At 44.4% G+C, this 19,238-nt stretch overlaps 1 protein-coding gene across 2 annotated transcripts in view; it reads right to left on the bottom strand.

Annotated features, from left to right (window-relative positions):
• The window catches only part of dpp7 (dipeptidyl-peptidase 7), a 103,516-nt gene extending 86,412 nt beyond the window's left edge, over positions 1-17,104 (bottom strand). Inside the window, exon 1 of one of the 2 annotated variants that reach the window (XM_052037057.1) lies at positions 16,653-17,104. In XM_052037057.1, coding sequence (XP_051893017.1) covers positions 16,653-16,731 — 79 coding nt within the window. In that variant the 5' untranslated portion in view covers positions 16,732-17,104. The remainder of the gene's footprint in view (positions 1-16,652) is intronic. The other variant, XM_052037058.1, reaches the window with a different exon arrangement.
• Between the last annotated feature and the right edge of the window lie 2,134 nt (positions 17,105-19,238).

Raw genomic sequence — 19,238 nt, 5'->3', positions numbered from 1 at the left:
CAGTTTTTGGCTCTCGTTTATTTACTATTTATATTAATGAACTAGAGGAGGGGGAAACAAAGTATTCAAGTTTACTGATGACACAAAAATAGAGGGAAGTGCATGAGGACATTGTGACCCTGCAGCAGGATGTAGATAGACTGATTGGGCAAAAAACATGGTAAATGCAGTTTAATGTGGGAAAATGCAAAGTCATGCTCTTGGGCAGGAAGAATCAAAAGGCAGATTAATACCGAAATGGAGATAGACTGCAAATGAAGTACAGATGGATCTAAGTGTTCTACTCAATGAATCACAAAAAGTTAGCAGGCAAGTGTAGTAAGTAGCTAAGGGGGCAAATGGCATATTGACCTTTATCACAAAGGAACTGGAGTTTAGAAATAATGAAATTGTGTTATAACAGTAAAGGGTGTTGGTGAGGCCTCAGCTAGGAGTACTGTGCTGAGTTTTGGTCTCTTTCCCAAAAAAAAAGGATATAGTGGCATTGGAGACAGTCCATAAGAGGTTCACCAGGCTAATTCCTGGGACGATAGGATTGTCCTATCAAGACGCCAGGTCTATGTTTTTTTTTTGGAGTTTCAAAGAGTGAGTGACCTTGTCAAGACACCCAAGATCCCAAAAGGGAATGGCAGGGTAGACGTTGACCTGTGTTCACTAGTGGAAGAGTCTCGGACTAGGGGACATGGTTGCAAGACATGGAGCCAGTCACTTAAAGTGGAGATGCATGGAAATTTCTTTTTGCAGAGGATGGAGAACCTCTAAAATTCTCTATCCCGAAAGGTTGTTGAGTCTAGATCATAAGAAGTATTTCAAGTGGAGATAGATAAACTTTTGAAAGATCAGGAATTGAGGGCTATGGGATACCAGGCACAGAGGAGTTGAGCCCAGTACAGACCAGCCATGGGCTACTCCTGCTCTTACGTTGTGTTCAAGCTTCCCACATACAACAATTAAGCAATGGAGCTGTGCTGATAATCTTGGTATAGCAGAACAGTTTCTTGCTATGGTCATATCCAGTGAGAGTTTCATATGCTGTAATCAAACATTGCAGGATGAGGTCCTAGTTTTTCAACACTGATTCACTTGGTTTCTGCCATGGTTCAGCACCCTTTGTGGCCAAAACTGAGGAGCTTCAGAACTTTATGTACAAATAATTAGACCTCCTGTTCAGGTCTTCGGTTATGAATTATCTTATATCACTTGACTTGATGTCAAAGAATAAAGAAAGACCAGATAGAAGCATGATATTCAGTCTTGAAATGCAGCTCAAGCTGAAGTGATGAAAATCTGGATATGGTTACTTCAAAGCAACATTTCAAAATAAATACGTTAGACAAGCCCGTGTGAAATGTGGTATCCACAAACAACACAGCATTTTATTGAAAACAGCAGAAATTATACACACCCACCCAGATGAGGTATACAAAATCCATTCAAAATATTACTGATAGATTTGGAAATTGATAAATTATACCATAATAAAGCCAACAACACTAAAAAACAAAGTTACATAGCACATCATAAGGCAATGCATCAGAACACTTGAAACTAAATATGAAACCAAGCCATAAAGGATAGATGAAAGAGGCAGATTTTAAGGGAATGTAAAAACAGATGGAGGTTTGGGGAAGTTTCAAGAGGAACTTGAATGCTTGTGGCCAAGCCAGATTAAATCATGGCTTCAAACAATGGAGTGATTATGCTGGAGGCCAACAAGAGACAAAAACGGGAGAACCTCACCTGATTAGAGGATAATACAGAGACAGGAAGGGTCCAGGCAATGGCGTAATAAATCCTGCACCAAGCAACCAATAACTATTGACATTAAAATTTCTTTTGAACCAATGGCCTTCAAAATCTTGATCTAATACTAAAAATGTTGCAGTTAAATTTGATTCAATTCACAAGCAAAACTACTCTTGGAGAAATTACTTAACTCAAAAACAGCCATCTCAAGTTTGTACAATTCCACCAACCCCTCCTAGAGATACTTGCACCATAAGTACAATGTAATTCCTTATCGACAGAATGTTCAATAAGCAAGCACTGTAGTTTTGACCCCAATATCAAAGGAGGAAGTTTGTAAATCAAGCTGATAGCTTTGAATGACAGCTTGGCAAGCTCAAACTAAAAAAAAGCTATGATTATGCCTATAGGACAAGAGTCTGTAGCAAGATTGTGACAAGAAATATCAGATTTAAGTATAATCATTTCTATAAATCCTAACTACAGAAGCCTAGAAAAACTTTGAAACTTGCATGTAATTTTAATGTTACAGGTTTGATAAATGAGTAACTTTTGCTGTAGGAAAAACCAAGTTTGATGGATAACAATTTTGCCTAATTGGTGCTTCTTCCTCTGTAGCTGGATCCCCGAGTTCCTTATTGGGAGACCAGGTCAGTGCGGATCGTAGTAACATCTCCTCCTCGCTGACAAACAACACAGGTGCACCTCAATGATGCATCCTTAGCCCACTGCTCTACTCTCTCTACACTCATGACCGAGGCTTGGCACAGCTCAAGAGCCATCTATAAATTCGCCTCACTGTTGTTGGTAAAATCTCAGATGGCGATGAGGAGACATACAGGAGTGAGAAAGATTGGCTGGTTGAGTGGTGTCACAACAACAACCTCGAACTCAACGTCAGAAAGACCAAGAAATTAATTGTGGACTTCAGGAAGGGGAGGTCAGGAGAACACACACCAGTATTCACTGAGGGGTCAGCGAAGGAAAGGGTGAGCAATTTCAAATTTTCCTGGGTGTCAACATCTCAGAGGATCTATCTTGGGCCCAACACATTGATGCAATCATGAAGAAGGCACGCCAGCGGCTCTACTTCATCAGTAATTTGAGAAGATTTCGTATGTCACAGAAGACTCTTGCAAATTTCTACAGATGTACGGTGGAGGGCATTCTGATTGGATGCATCAGGGCCTGGTATGGAGGCTCCAATGCGCAAAATCAAAAGAGGCTGCAGAGGATTGTAGACTCAGCCAGCTCTATCACAGGCACAACCCTCCCCGCCATCGAGGACATCAAGAGGCGGCGCCTCAAAAAAGCGGCATCCATCATTAAGGACCCTCACCATCCAGGACATGCCCTCTTCACATTACTATCATCGGGGTGGAGGTACAGGAGCCTGAAGACCTACACTTAACATTTCAGGAACAGTTTCTTCCCCTCCACCATCAGATTTCTGAATGGTCTATGAACACTACCTCATTATTCCTCTTTTGCATTATTTATTTATTTCTGTAACTTACAGTAATTTTTTGTCTAGCACTGTATTGCTGCCATAAAACAACAAATTTCACAACATATGTCAGTGATAATAAACCTGATTCTGATTTCCAGACCATCATCCAAAATTCAGGAAAAAAAATATACTTGAGGAATTGAAGTATCCAAAATACACATACCAAGACATACAATCATCTGACAAAGTTTCAAATAATAAACATTTTTGAAGATAACAGTGAACTGGTGTACATAGAACAGTACAGCACAGGAACAGGCCCTTCGGTCCACCACATCTGCGGCAACCATGATGCCAATCTAAACTAATCCATCTGCCTGCACATGGTCTGTATCCCTCTATCCCCGGGGAGGGGCAACAGGTAGAGTGATCGGGGCCAGCTGGATCAGGAGGAGAGAAAAAAGGGAAAAAGCTACAGGGGGAAGTGGTTACTGGAAGTTTAAGAATTCAATGTTCATGCCATCAGGTTGGACACTGCCCAGGCAGAATATGAGGTGCTATTCCACTAATTTGCGTTTAGCCTTGACCTGGCAGTGGAGGTGGTCGTGGACAGACATGTCAGTGCGGGAACAGGATGTAGAAATCAAATGGCTGGCCACTTGGAGATCCCAGCTGACATGGCAGACAGAACAAAGGTGCTTGACAAAGTGGTTCCCTGATCTGCATCCATTCTCACCAATGTAGAGGAGGCTGCAATGGAGCACTGGATGCAATAAATAACATCGCAGGATTCATATGTGAAAGACTACCTCACTTGGAAGGGCTGTTTAGGGCCCTGAATGGGGGCGAGGAAGGTGTAGGGGCAGGTGTACCATTTTATGCGGTTACAGGGGCAAGTCATGAAAGAGGCGTGAATCAAGTGCCATAACAAGATTGAGGACTGTTTGAAAGAAAAGGCCAGCCAATACTGATGGACGTCATACATCGAGCTAAAACCTTTGGTCAGAGGATAGAGCCCTGTGGAAACCAGACCTCATCCCCGTTAAAATCAGCAAAGGAGCAGTGGTCAACATGATGATCAAATATGACAACAACCATGTCCATACAGAAGGCGTAGCAAGAAAAGATGAACAAATACCAACACATATTAAAACAAATATAGGAACCTCAAGAAAGGTGACAAGATAAAGTTCTTTGGATTTGTCATCGGAGCCAGAGGACTTTGGGTAAGAGAAAATGGCAGCCTGAAGATCAAAAGATTTACATCATTAGCAAAGCACATCTGCAGCTTCACCATCAGACTGACAAAAGATGTCTTGCAGATGCTTATGGATTGATTAGTACTTGAGAACAGAGAACAACGGAGGACATCCAGACCACCATCTCTTACATGTTGTAATCTGTAAATTTGTTGGAATTTGTAATGTATTATTTGATGGACTGTAGTAAATGAATAAAATTTCTACTCACAAAAACCACCAGTGTTCCCGATCCTGACTGCGCATCCCATCAGGCCCCCACCATTCCCCTATGATAGTATGTTAAGACTGATGACATTACATCCATGACATGTTAAACCACAAAAAGTCCACCCAGAAATGAGTGTGTTAGTGTATCTGCTTCTACCTCCTGCCATGGCAGCATGCTAAAGGCACCTACCGCTCTGTATATAAAATAATCTTGCCTTCTTTGAACTTTTCCCCCTCTCACCTTATACCTAGGTCCTCTGTTATTTGACAATTCCACCCTGGAAAAAAGACTATCCTACATTATCTATGCCTCCCATTTATATTTTTATCATGTTGCCCCTTAGTCTCTGATATTCCAGAGAAAACAATTCAAGTTTGTCTAACCTCCCCTAATAGTGAATACATTCCTATCCAAGCAATACTCTGGTGAACCTCTTCTGAACCCTCTCCAAAGCCTCCACATCATTCCAGAAGTGTGGCAACCAGAACTGCAAACATTACTCCAAATGTGGTCTGAGCAAAGTTTTATAAAGCTGCAACACGACTTTCCAACTTTTATACTCAATGTCCCAACCGATAAAGGCAAGCATACCATATGGCTTCTTTACCACTATCTACTTTTGCTACAACTTTCAGGGAGCTATGAACTTGCACCCCAAGAACCCTTTGAACATGAATGCTCCCAAGAGTCCTGCCATTTACTATATACTTTCCTCTTGCATTTGACCTTGCAAAATGCATCAGCTCATACTTGTCCAGATTAAACTCCATCTGCCACTTCTCTGCCCAAATTTCCACTGATCTCTATCCTGCTGTATCCTTTGACAACCTTCCTCACTATCCACAACTCCAAGTTTTGTGTCATTTGAAATCTTACTATTATTTATTTATATATATTACAAACAACACTGATTCCAGCACTGATCTTTGCAGAACACAAGTCACAGATGTCCAATCAGAAAAACACCCCTCCACCATTACTCTGTCATCTATGACCAAGCCAATTTTGTATCCAACTTATCAACTCACAATGGATCCCACAGCCTTAGTCTTCTAGAACCAGCCTATCGTGAGGGACCTTGTCAAATGCTTTACTGAAGTCCATGTAGGCAACATCCACTGTCCTAATGCATCAATCATTTTAATCAACTCCTCAAAAAACAATCAAATTTGAGAGACAGGACCACCCCAGCACAAAGCCATGCTGACTATCCCTAATAAGTCCATGCTTTCCCAAAAGTAAATTATGCCCAAGAATCTCTCCAATAATTTCCCTACCATGATGCATGGCTAAGCAGCCTATAATTTACTGGATTACCAACCCGGGTTCAGTTCCTGCCACTCTGTAAGGAGTTTGTACATTCTCCCCATGTGTCTGCGTGTGTTTCCTCCGTGTGCTCCGGTTTCCTCCCACATTCCAAAGACATACAGGTTAGGAGTTGTGGGCATGAGAGTATCTGGCCCAGATGGTGTCCCTGGCTGAGTGCTCAGATCTTGTGCTGATCAGCTGGCGGGGGTATCTGCAGACATATTTAACCTCTCCCTGCTTCAATCTCAGGTTCCCACCTGTTTTAAGACCACTATCATCCCAGCACCGAAGAAAAAAAAGTAACATGCCTTAATGACTACCGACCAGTGGCTTTGACATCCACTATCATGAAGTGCTTTGAAAGGTTGGTCATGGCACGCATCAACTCCAGCCTACAAGACAACCTCGACCCACTGCAATTCACCTACCGCTGTAACAGATCTAGAGTGGACGCCATCTCCCTGGCACTACACTCAGCTCTGGAGCATCTGGACAGTAAAGACACCTACGTTAGACTATTGTTTATTGACTACAGCTCCACCTTCAATACTATAATTCCAAGCAAACTCATCACCAAACTACGAGACCTGGGACTCAACACCTCCCTCTGCAACTGGATCCTTGACTTTCTGACCAACAGACCACAATCAGTGAGGATCGGCAGCAACACCTCCAGGACGATTATTCTCAACACTGGTGCCCCACAAGGCAGCATCCTCAGCCCTCTGCTCTACTCCCTATATATTCATGACTGCGTGGCCAGATTCTGCTTTAATTCCATCTACAAGTTTGCAATATGATACCCACCGTAGTACACCGTATCTCAAATAATGATGAGTCGGAGTACAGGAAGGAGATAGAGAACTTAGTGACATGGTGTCATGACATCAACCTTTCCCTTAGTGTCAACAAAACAAAAGAGCTGGTCATTGACTTCAGGAAAGGGGGGCAGTGCACATGCACCTGTCTACATCAATGATGCTGAGATCGAGAGGGTTGAGAGTTTCAAGTTCCAAGGAGTGAACATCATCAACAGCCTGTCTTGGTCCAATCATGTAGACGCCACGACCAAGAAAGCTCACCAGCGCCTCTACTTCCTCAGCAGCTAAAGAAATTTGGCATGTCCCCTTTGACACTCACCAATTTTTTATCGATGCACCACAGAAAGTATCCTATCTGGATGCATCACAGCTTGGTATGGCAACTGCTCTGCCCAGGTCCGCAATAAACTGCAGAGATTTGTGGACACTGCCCAGCATGTCACGGAAACCAGCCTCCCCTCCATGGACTCTATACCTCTCACTGCCTTGGTGAACAGCCAGTATAATCAAAGACCCCACACACACTGGTCATTCTCTCTTCTCTCCTCTCCCATCAGGCAGAAGATACAGGAGCCTGAGCGCACATATCACCAGGTTCAAGGACAGCTTCTATCCCACTGTGATAAGACTATTGAATGTCTCCCTTATACGATGAGATGGACTCTTGACCTCACAATCTATCTTGTTATGACCTTGCACCTTATTGTATACTTGCAATGCACTTCCCTGTAGCTGTGACACTTTGTACTGTTATTGTTTTACCTGTACTACCTCAATGCACTCTGTACTAACCCAATGTACCTGCACTGTGTAATGAATTGATCTGTATGAATGGTATGCAAGACAAGTTTTTCACTGTACCTTGGTACAAGTGACAATAATAAATCAATACCAATGCTATGTTGGCGCCGGAAGAGTGGCGACACTTGCAGGCTGCCCCCAGGACATTTTCAGTAACACAAAAAGACACATTTCACTGTGTTTCGATGTACACATGACTAATAAATAAATATCTTAATCTTAAAATATCTGTTGTCCTTAAACAAAGGAATGACATTGCCTGTTCTCCAGTCTTCTGGAACCTCGCCCATAGCTAAAGGCCGTAGCAACCAACTCCTTTGCCTCCCTCAATGTCCTGGGATAGATTCTGTCAGGCCCTGGGGACTTATCCACCTTAATGTTTTTCAAGAGACCCAATATCTCCTCCTCCTTAATATTGACAACGTTAGCTGATGAGTCTAGAATTAGGGGGTCACAGTCTCAGAATGACCTCCTCCTTGGTGAAAACCAGTAAGAATTACTCATTATTAGGGACCTCACCCACTTCTTCTGGCTCCATGCATAAATTCCCTCCTTTGTCCTTAAATGGATCTACCTTTTCCCCAGCTACCCTCCTGCTCCTAATATATGTATGAAATGCCTTCTGATTCTCTTTAATCCTACTTGCCAAGGACATTTCATGGCCCTTTTTAGTCCTCAATTCCTTGTTTAAGTTCATTCCTGATTCCTTTATATTCCTAAGGGCATTATCCAATTTCAGCTTCCTGAACCTTAGATACACTTCCTTTGCTTGTTGACTATATTTACAATATCTCTTGTACTCTTAGCAGCTGGCCTTTTAAACCTCCCACACTTAATGTGGATTTACCCTCCAAACAGCTGCTCCCAATCTACTTTCCCCAGTTCCTGCCCAATATTATTATAATTAGCTTTCCCCCAATTTAGCACTTTCACCCAAAGACCAGTCTTATCCTTATTCATGTCTATCTTTAAACTTATAGAATTACAATCACTGTTCCCAAAAATACTCACCGACTGAAATCTCAATCACCCTGCCCAGCCTCGTTCCCCAGTACAAGGTCTAATATGGCCTCTTCTCTGGTTGGACTGTCTACATATTGTTTCAAGAAATCTGCTTGGATGCTCTTAACGTATTCTGTCCAATCTATGCCCTTGGCACTAAAAGAAGTCCCAGCCAATATCGAGGAAGTTAAATCACCTACTAAAACAAACGTGTTGGTTTTTACATCTTTCCATGATTTCCCTACATATTTGTTCCTCTTTCTCCTGCTGGCCCTTGGGAGGCCTTTACTATAACCCATCGTAGTGATTGCACCTATCGTATTCTTGAGTGCCAACCTGCATGGCTTTGGTGGATAAGCCCTCCAAGATTCTCCTGAATCAATTTTGCAACTTCCCCGCCTCTTTCACATCCTCTATTACATCTGAAACATATAAAAGTCAGGAATGTTAAGCTATCAATCCTGCCCTTCTCTCAATCAAGTTTCTGTAATGGCTACAACATTGTAGTTCTATATACTAATCCCAGCTCTGAGCTCATCTGCCTTACCAGTTATATTCTTTGCATTAAAATAAATTCACTTCAGACCATCAATCCCACCATATTCATGATCCTGGCCCTGCCTGTTCTTCGTCATAGACTTACTTGATTTTACCTTCTCCTTAACCTCTCCACCTAATGACCTACCATCTGGTTCTTACACCCCCACCACATTAATTCAATTCCATCCCAATAGCACCAGCAAACCTTCCTGCAAGGATATTGGTGCCCCTCCAGTTTTAGTGCAACCTGTCCTCCTTGTACAGGAGCAACAAGCTGCTGGAAGAACTCAGTGGGTCAAACAGTATCTGTGGCGGGAAAGGAACTGTCGATGTTTCAGGTCGAAACCCTGCATCAAGACCTGCTGAGTTCCTCCAGCAGATTGTGTGTTGCTCCAGATTGCAGCATCTGCAGTCTCCTATGTCTTTTCTTCTACAAGTCCAACCTGCCCTGGAAGTGAGCTCAATGATCCAAGTATCTGAAAACCCTCCCTCCTATATGACCACTTCAGCCACATTCTCAACTGTACTATCTTCTTAGTTCTCGTCTCCCTAGCACATGGCACAGGGAGTAGTGCCCAAGGTTGCAATCCTTGAGGTCTTGCTTTGTAATTTTGTACCCAACTCATGAAATTCCCTTTCCAGGATCTCATCCCTCTTCCTGCCTATGTCGTCAGTATATTGATAGGCCAACGAGGCAAATTAGAATATGAGAATAACCTAGCAAGACAGAATGAAAAAAATTAAATATGCCAAAAGGAAAAGAGTAGCAAAAGTTATTGGCCAAGGCAGGAGAAACTATACTGAGGAATAAGGAATTGATGGAGAAAGTAAACAAGAATTGTGTCCGACTTCACAGAAGGATGAGACAAACCTCCGGATCATAGTGAAGAACAGCAGGACTAGAATGAATGAAGAGATGAAAAGAATTAGCAGTGGGGAAAAAAGCAATGGAGAAATTAATAGATATGAAAGCTGATAAATCATAAAGACCTGAACTCAATGTCCAAGGTGCTGAAAGAGATGGCTATGAAGATAGTAGATGGTCTGGCTGTCATCTTTCAAAATTCCCTAGATTCACACAGACAGCAAAGTATCAATGTTGCCACCACTATTTAAAGGAGAGAGAAAAAGCACAGTAACCAAGGCCATTTGGCCTGACATTAGAACGAGGTAAATGTTGGCACTTATTTGTAAGTATAATAGGACATTAGAAAATAATAATAGAACAGATCCAACATTTTACGTTTAAAAAATCTGTTGGCGTTTTGAGAGTTACAACTACATAACAATGTAAGAAACAGATATAGGTTTTGGCCATTTTGCTCTTTGAGCCTATTCTGCCATTGAGGAAAACATGGTTAAACTTCTATCTCAATGCTATTTCCTCCTCTACATATCCCTTAACATACAGAAATCTTTCAATTTGTTTTTAAAATGAATTACAGAGCCTCATCAGCCTCATGGGTAGCGAATTCCAAGATTCACTGCATTAAACATGAAGAAAATTCTCCAGATCGCAGCCCTAGGTAGCCTACCCCTATTCTGTGACCCCTGATTCTGGCAGGAGAAACAATCCTCCCTCCATTCAACCAGTTGAGCCATGAAGAATTTTGTAAGATCACTGAAATCTCCTCTTTCTTCTAAACTATAGTGAATGCATGTCTGCTCCACTAAATCTCTCTTCAAACAATAAACCCACCATCCCTGGAACCAGCCTACTTGATCTTTGTTGCACATCCACTCACAAATATATCCTTTAAGACTTCAAAATACACAATACTCCAAATGAGGTCTCTCCAAAACCCCATATAATTGGAATAGGTCAGGAGGAACTAAGTAAATTGTACCTGGATTTTCAGGCAGCCTTCAATAAGGTGCCAAACAAGATATAATAATTAAAATAAGAGTACATGGATTGAGGATTTCATATTTGTGTGGGTTGGTTTATCAACAGAAAATAGTGGGAATGGGTCATTTTTGGGTTAGGAGGCTAAGACTTGTCATGTGATCAGTATGACCCCAGCAAGTCAAAATCTATGTCAATGAGTTGGATGAGGGAACCATGTATAATCTAACCAAGTGTGCTGATGATACAAAACTAGATGGCAGGAAAGGTTGCAAGGAAGACATGGAGAGGCTTCAGGGAGATGCAGATAGCCTAAGTGCATGAGTGAGATGTCAGATGGAATATAATTTGAAAATGTGGTTCATCAATTTTGATAGATAAAATAGAAAACTAGTTTTTTTAAAAAATGGTAGTGACTGGAAAACACTGAAATTCAGAGAGACCTAGGTTCCCCTGAATCACTGAGGGTTAATATGCAGCTACATCATGCAATTAAGAAAGCAAACTGTGTGTTGGCCTTTATCTTAAAGGATTGAGTTCAAGACTGAAGAAATCTGTATGCAATTTAAAAGGACCCTGGTAAGACCACACCTTCAGTATTACATATAGTTTCAGTCACACTGAAAGGATATACTTGCAATAGAGGAAATGCAACAATGATTCATCAGATTGATACTTCGGATGGGGGCTTGTCTTGATGAAGCGAGATTAAACAATCTGGATCTATACTGGTGTCAAACAGCACAGAAAAAGGCCCTTTCACCTACCATATCCATGCTGACCATTAAGTACCCATCTATACTAATCCCATTTACCAGCACTTGGTCTGTAGCCTATTATCCCTTGTTGATTCAAGTGATCAGAGATAGTGTCGCGGCTGTAGAAAAGGTGGACGTCATGGAGGGATTATCTACAGGGTCTCTGTGCGTGGAGGTTAGGACCAGGAAGGAGTCAATAACTTTACTGGGTGTTTTTTTTTACAGGCCGCCCAACAGTAACAGAGATATCAAGGAGCAGATAGGGAAACAGATCCTGGAAAGCTGTGATAATAACAGAGTGGTTGTGATGGGAGATTTTAATTTCCCAAATATTGATTGGCATCTCCATACAGCAAAGGGTTTAGATGGGGTGGAGTTTGTTAAGTGTGTTCAGGGAAGTTTCTTGATATGATAAACCTACAAGAGGAGAGGCTGTGCTTGATTTGGTATTGAGAAATGAACCTGGTCAGGTGTCAGATCTCTCAGTGGGAGAGCATTTTGGAGATAGTGATCATAATTCTATCTCCTTTAAAATAGCATTGGAGAGAGATAGGAACAGAAAAATTAGAAAGGCGTTTAATTGGAGTAAGGGGAATTATGAGGCTCTCAGGCAGGAAATTGGAAGCTTAAATTAGGAACAGATGTTCTCAGGGAAAAGTAGAGAAGAAATGTGGCAAATGTTCAGGGGATATTTGTGTGAAGTTCTGCATAGACATGTTCCAATGAGACAAGGAAGTTACGATAGGATATAGGAACTGTGGTGTACAAAGGCTGTAATAAATCTAGTCGAAAAGAAAAGCTTACAAAAGGTTCAGAGAACTAGGTAATGTGAGAGATCTGGAAGATTATAAGGCTAACAGGAAGGAGCTTAAGAAGCAAATTAGAAGAGCCAGAAGGGGACATCAGAAGGCCTTGCCGGGCAGGATTAAGGAAAAGCCCAAGGCATTCTATGGGTATGTGAAGAGCAAGAGCATAAGACGCGAAAGAACAGGACCTATAAAGTGTAACAGTGGGAAAGTGTGTATGGATCCGGAAGAAATAGCAGAGATACTTAATAAATACTTCACATCAGTATCACTACGGTAAAGATCTTGGTGATAGTAGTGAGGACTTGCAGCAGACTGAAAAGCTTGAGCATGTAGATATTAAGAAGAGGAGGTGCTGGAGCTTTTGGAAAGCATCAAGTTGGATAAGTCACTGAGACCCGATGAGATGCACCCTAGGCTACTGTGGGAGGCAAGGGAGGAGATTGCAGAGCCTCTGGCTATGATCTTTGCATCATCAATGGGGACGGGAGAGGCTCCAGAGGATTGCAATGTTGTTCCTTATTCAAGAAAGGGAGTAGAGAGCCCAGGATATTACAGACCAGTGAGTCTTACTTCAGTGGTTGGTAAGTTGATGGAGAAGATCCTGAGAGGCAGGATTTATGAACATTAGGAGAAGTATAATATGATTAGGAATAGTCAGCATGGCTTTGTCAAGGGCAGGTCCTGCCTTATGAGCCTGATTGAATTTTTGAGGAGGTGACTAAACGCATTGATGAAGAAAGAGCAGTAGGTGTAGTGTATATGGATTTCAGTAAGGCATTTGATAAGGTACCCCATGCAAGGCTTATTGAGAAAGTAAGGAGGCATGGGATCCAAGGGGACATTGCTTTGTGGGATCCAGAACTAGCTGGCCCACAGAAGGCAAAGGAGTGGTTGTTGAAAGGGTCATATTCTGCATGGAGGTCGGTGACCAGTGGTGTCCCTCGGGATCTGTTCTGGGACTCTTACTCTTTGTGATTTTTATAAATGACCTGGATGACGAAGTGGAGGGATGGGTTAGTAAGTTTGCTGATGACACAAAGGTTGAAGGTGTTTCTGGATAGTGTGGAGGGCTGTCAGAGGTTACAGCAGGACATAGATAGCATGCAAAACTGGGCTGAGAAGTGGCAGACTGAGTTTCAAAACCAGATAAGTGTGAAATGGTTCAATTTTGGTAGGTCAAATATGATGGCAGAACATAGTATTAATGGTAAAACCCTTGGTAGTGTGGAGGATCAGAGGGATCTTGGGGTCCGAGTCCATAGGACGCTCAAAACAGCTGCACAGGTTGACTCTGTGGCTAAGGCATATGGTGTATTTTCCTTCAATCGGGGAATTGAATTTAGGAGCCGAGAGGGTAATGTTGCAGCTATCTACGACCCTGGTCAGACCCCACATGGAGTACTGTGCTCAGTTCTGGTCACCTCACTACAGAAGGATGTGGAAGCCATAGAAAGGGTACAGAGGAGATTTACAAGGATGTTGCCTGGATTGGGGAGCATGCCTTATGAAAACAGGTTGAGTGAACTTGGCCTTTTCTCCTCGGAGCCACAGAAGATGAGACAAGACCTGATAGAGGTGTATAAGATAATGAGAGGCATTGATCGTGTGGATAGTCAGAGGTTTTTTCCAGGGCTGAAATGGTTGCCACAAGAGGACACAGGTTTAAGGTGCTGGGGAGTAGGTATAGAGGAGATGTCAAGGGTAAGTCAGGGAGAGTGGCGAGTGCGTGGAATGGGCTGCCAGCAATGGTGGTGGAGGCAGATACGATAGGGTCTTTTAAGAGACTTTTGGATAGGGTACATGGAGCTTAGAAAAATAGAGGGCTATGGGTAAGCCTAGTAATTCTAAGGCAGGGACATGTTCGGCACAGCTTTGTGGGCCGAAGGACCTGAATTGTGCTGTAGGGCTATGTTCTATGTTTGTCCAGATACTTCTTAAATGTTATGAGAGAACCTGCCTCCACCACCTGCTCAGGCAGTGCTATCCAGACTTCAACCACCTTCTTGGTGAAAAAATTCCTCCTCATATCCCCTCTAAACCTTTTACTCCTCACCTCAAACATCTACCCTCTGATCTTAGACCCATGCCATGGTAAAAAGTTTCTTATTATCTACCCTATCTAAGCCTTTCACAATATTGTACATCTCTATCAAGTTCCCCCTTCAGCTTCCTCTGCTCCAAGGAAAACAATCCCAGCCTATCCAGTCTCTCTTATAACTGACACATTCTATTCCAGGCAGCATTCTAGTGAATCTCCTCTGTAACCCTCTCCAATGCAATCGTGTCCTCTCCTATTAGTGTACTCAAGTTTAGATGAATGAGATGGAAATCTCACGAAAGATACATAATTCTTGTGGAGCTAAACAGGATATACCATATGCTGGGGCTGGCTATAACTAAGGGTCAAAATGAAGAGTCAGTCATTCGGGACTGAGATAAGCAGTAATTCCTTCACCCAAAATGTTAATGAAACTTTGAAATATTACAATCGAAGGGCTGTGGAGGCTCAAAATATATTCAAGACATTAAGGGGATCAAGGGATATGAAGTTAGCCCAGGAAAGAGGCACTGAGGTAAGAGATTAGCCCATGATCTTGCTGAATTGACAGAGCAAGAACAAAGGGTGGAAAGGGTGACTTGTTTTTCTACTTATGTTCTGAACAAAATGCCTTGGATGTTGACGTACATCAAATCAACTGTATTTCCATCATTAACCCTGCTACATGATCAGAAAATATTGTTAGTTGAACACAATTTACCTTTAACAAATCCATGTTGGCCTTCTCTATCAATCCACACTTGTCCAAATTAATGCTAATTCTATCAATTATTGTTTTCAGAATTTTCCCCAAAGTTATGCTAACCACTTTAATTGCTTATTTTGTTGTTACAGCTTTTTCTAAAGAATGGTCTGATCTTTGTAATTTTTTAGTTCTTGGGCACCAAGCCCAAATCTATAAATGTTTGGAAGATTATGACCATTTGTTCTGTTAGCAAACTAAGAGACATCCCAAATAAAAATGGCAATTTATCCACTAAGTGTAATTAGCTTTTTCAGAATTTCAACTGCATTTTCCTTGGTTGGCAGCCAATTGCCTGAAATAGAGAAGAATATCATAGGAGTACAGGAATGGAAGATTTAGAAGATCAAGGCAAAGGAAATTGGAAGTAAAGTTGTTGGAATTTTTCAGCTAAGCATGAGTGTAAGAAACTGCACTAAAGTCATCAATGGATACCACCATAAGATGAGAGAAGGAATGGACCAAAGAATTCTCCACACATCTGAGAAAAAGACTGGTATAAGCATGGCTCACATGGATTCCCATAGCAACTGATTTATTTGGGGAAAGTGAGTGGAATTAATAAAGGAATTATTCAATTTGAAAACAAGTCCAGGCAAATAGAGGATTGGTAATGAATGAAAACTGGGTTTGCCTTCATTGAATGGACAAGTGAACTTGCGATGGAGGTGGAAGCTACCTACAACAGCCTGAGGATTATGTGATTAAAGGCTTTGGAGGGAAGATCGCCAGAGGAGATCAGTGCCAGTCTGGGATAGTTTGCTTCATGTTTGAGTGGGCATCATGTTCCAAGGAGCAATAGGAGGTGAATTGCAGCTGGTATTCAGCCTCTGCAATGTATAGATTAGTTCAGCAAACATAGCGCTTTAGCATGCTTAATGATAAAGTGCTGAAAATTCAGAAGGACGAAGGTTAGACTGACAAGAGTAGAAAAAAGGAGGTCATCTCAGGATCAAGAAAACAGGAGAATGGAAGAAAGGGCCCACTGTACACTAAGTGGGGTTAGAGGGTAGGAAGAGATTGGGAGTGGAGAAAGAGGGGAAAGGGAAGAATTTCTGGCCAATGGAATAGAGATGAGAGAAACAAGTTTCAAGACCAATGTAGACATACATGAGACATAGAGCAGTACATCACAGGTACAAACCCCTTGCCCCACAGTATCTGTGTTGGCCAAGATGCCAATCCAAACTAATTGCATCTGCCTGCGCTTTGTCTATATCCCCCCATGGTGAAAACTCCAACTCAACAAAAACAAAAATACTTGGATGAATTTAATCAGGATCAGGAAATCAAATTTTACCTGTCATAAGATAGCGCTGACGATAAGTCTTTTGATGGGCGCTGAAACTAAAGTGATCTACCAGTTGGTCAATGTACATTTCTTTGAACTCTGGATCTGGGGTTGTCGTTTTCTCAACTTTTCCTCGATGCTTATGCCTTTGTCATCGATATTAATGACTGTTTTCATCGGTCTCAGAGACATCGGAACTGACGGTGGTGCCCGTGGCTTGGTGCTGATGGTTTCGGTGCCGATGGTTGTTTCCATGGTAAGAATTTGAATCGCTACGGGAATCTCAGTCTCCCTCTGGGATTCGTTTGAGTTCAGATCTACTTCTTTAATCAGTAGGTAAACCTGCGGGGTCTCGGTGTGGTCACCAGACTCTTCGGTGACAGGCAGCGGCAGCAAGGTGCCTTCCTCCTCCTCATTCTCTTCCTCTTCCCCGTCCTCACCCTCCTCCTCCTCTCACTTGGGCCACCAGGGCCGCTTTCTTCGCCTTCTTGCCCGGGCCGCTGGGTTTGGATTTCTTGCCAGTGTTTTCAGGTCTGGGTTTCTCGGGTTCTCCTTCGGCCTCGGCTTGGAGCCGCTGTTTGGGCCGGCGGCTGCCGAGCCTGGCCCGGCACCGTGCTGTCCTGCACCTCGAAGATGACGACGGGCTGCGGCAGGTCGGCGGCGCGGCTGCCGGTGGTCGTGGGCCCGGTGCTCGGCGTCGGCTCCTCCACCAGCACCGGCGACGAGGACGGAGGCGGCTGGTACCCGCCGCGGTGCTGCTGACCGTCGCCGCCGCCACCACCCACCACCTCCTCGATGGTCGGCGTCACCGGCTCGTCCTCGGCGGCGGCGGCGGAGGGCGGCGACTCGCTCTCCGCCGCTCGGGTGGTGTCGGAGGCGCCGCTGATCTTGATGAGGTACGGGTGCCACACGGGCTCGGCCGCCGCCCCGCTGCCGTTGCCGCCACATCCTCCAACGTCGATCTGGATTTGGAAGGGCTGCGTGGTCGGGGTGTCGGTCCCGGTCGCCGCCCGGGTGGCGACGGGCGAGGTGCCGGCGCCGTCCTCCACCTCCACGTCGACCACCAGCGGCATCGTGGCGGCGGTGCTGCTGAGGCCCGCCCGTGCTCGTCTCGACGACGGTGACGCCGCCGCTGTCATCGGGAGACGGAGAGAGCGCCGGCTTCTCCCCGCCGGCCCAGGGAGCCGGCCCGGGCGGGAGGAAGAGCGGGCCGGACGGCGCGCCGAGGGTGAGGAGCAGGAGCAGAGGGAAGGGCCCACCGCCCCGCATGGCGCCAGCTGGACCCGGGCCGCCCCCGCCCCACGTGGACCAACCGTCACCCCCCCCCCCCATTGTTGTCACGCGCAGGCGCGCTTCCTCCCCCAACGGCGCCCGCCCACCCCCTGCGGTGACGTCACAGGGCGGGAGAGTTGTGCGCGCCCGCCCGCCTGCGGCTGCGCATTGGGGCCGGCGGGAAGGCGGGAACCGGCGGCGACTCCTCCCCAACGGAACCAGGGGCACTACAGCGGCCCCAGGCCAGCGCTGGGCTCAAGGACCGAGCGAAGCTGTGTCACACGGTCCCAAACCCGGGCCGGCTGCTGTTCTCCTTCCAGTCGGCGAGGGAAGCCGCTGCACCGTGTCCGGCTGGCCGGCAACGTGCAGCGGGAGGCTCCCGGGATGCAAACCTTCAGAGACGCACCCAGTCAGAACGGGGCATGGCTGTCCCCTCAGCGGGGCGTGGGCAAACCTTGGCCGCACCGCCGCCGTCGGACTGCCCTGGGACTGAGAGGTGCACCAGGCCGTTTCAGGCACCACTGAAGACCACTGGCGTGGATCTGGAGTTAGAGATGGGCCAAGCTTTGTAAAGTCAGTATATCCCATCCCCTACCCCTCCTCAAGGACATCGGTGAACCAGGTGGGATTTTGCAACACTACAAGTTTTATTAAGTTTAAATTCTCCCCCACAATGATGAATTTAAACTTGGAGACAGAAGAGGCTGCAGTTGCTGGAATCTGGAGCAAAAAAAAACCCAAGATGCTGGAGGAACTCAGTGGGTCAGGCAGGATCTGTGGAGGAAATGGACAGTCAACGTTTTGGGTTGAGACCCTACACCAGTGCAGATGAAGGGTCTCGACCCGAAACATGGACTGGTCATTCATGTGTTGTGGGGACACCGTCAACTGAAGGTCCAAGGTTCATCTATGGTGAAAGCTAGATGTACAAGTGGGGAAAGTCAAGGAAGGAGAACATATTTAATAAAATGTGACATTCATTTTAATCACAGGGTTCAATTCAGTTTAGCTAGATCAAGTCCCTTGATCAGTGATAAGTTTCCCAAGCATCAAGAAGACTTTGTAATGAATGAAGTTCTTAGAAGAAAGAGAAGATGCCAGCTTTTATTACTTTCCCAAGTGTTTTGCACACCTGAATCTGAACATCAGGTGTAGTTTCCTCCAGAATGAGTCACTGTTTCCCGGAGCATCAGTTATCGTTCCCCTCGTGTTTGCCTGGTACTCTCTGAACCATCGATGTCTGCTTTAACTCTCAAACTTGTGCTGGAAATGGTTATGTTTATAATATCACCATCCTTTATTTCTCCTATTATGTAACATTTG

Source organism: Pristis pectinata, chromosome 23 (assembly GCF_009764475.1).
Source record: "Pristis pectinata isolate sPriPec2 chromosome 23, sPriPec2.1.pri, whole genome shotgun sequence".
NCBI classification, from domain to species: domain Eukaryota; kingdom Metazoa; phylum Chordata; class Chondrichthyes; order Rhinopristiformes; family Pristidae; genus Pristis; species Pristis pectinata.
The sequence above is the reverse complement of the archived record's forward strand: the minus strand, read 5'-3'. Positions and strand labels throughout refer to the sequence as shown.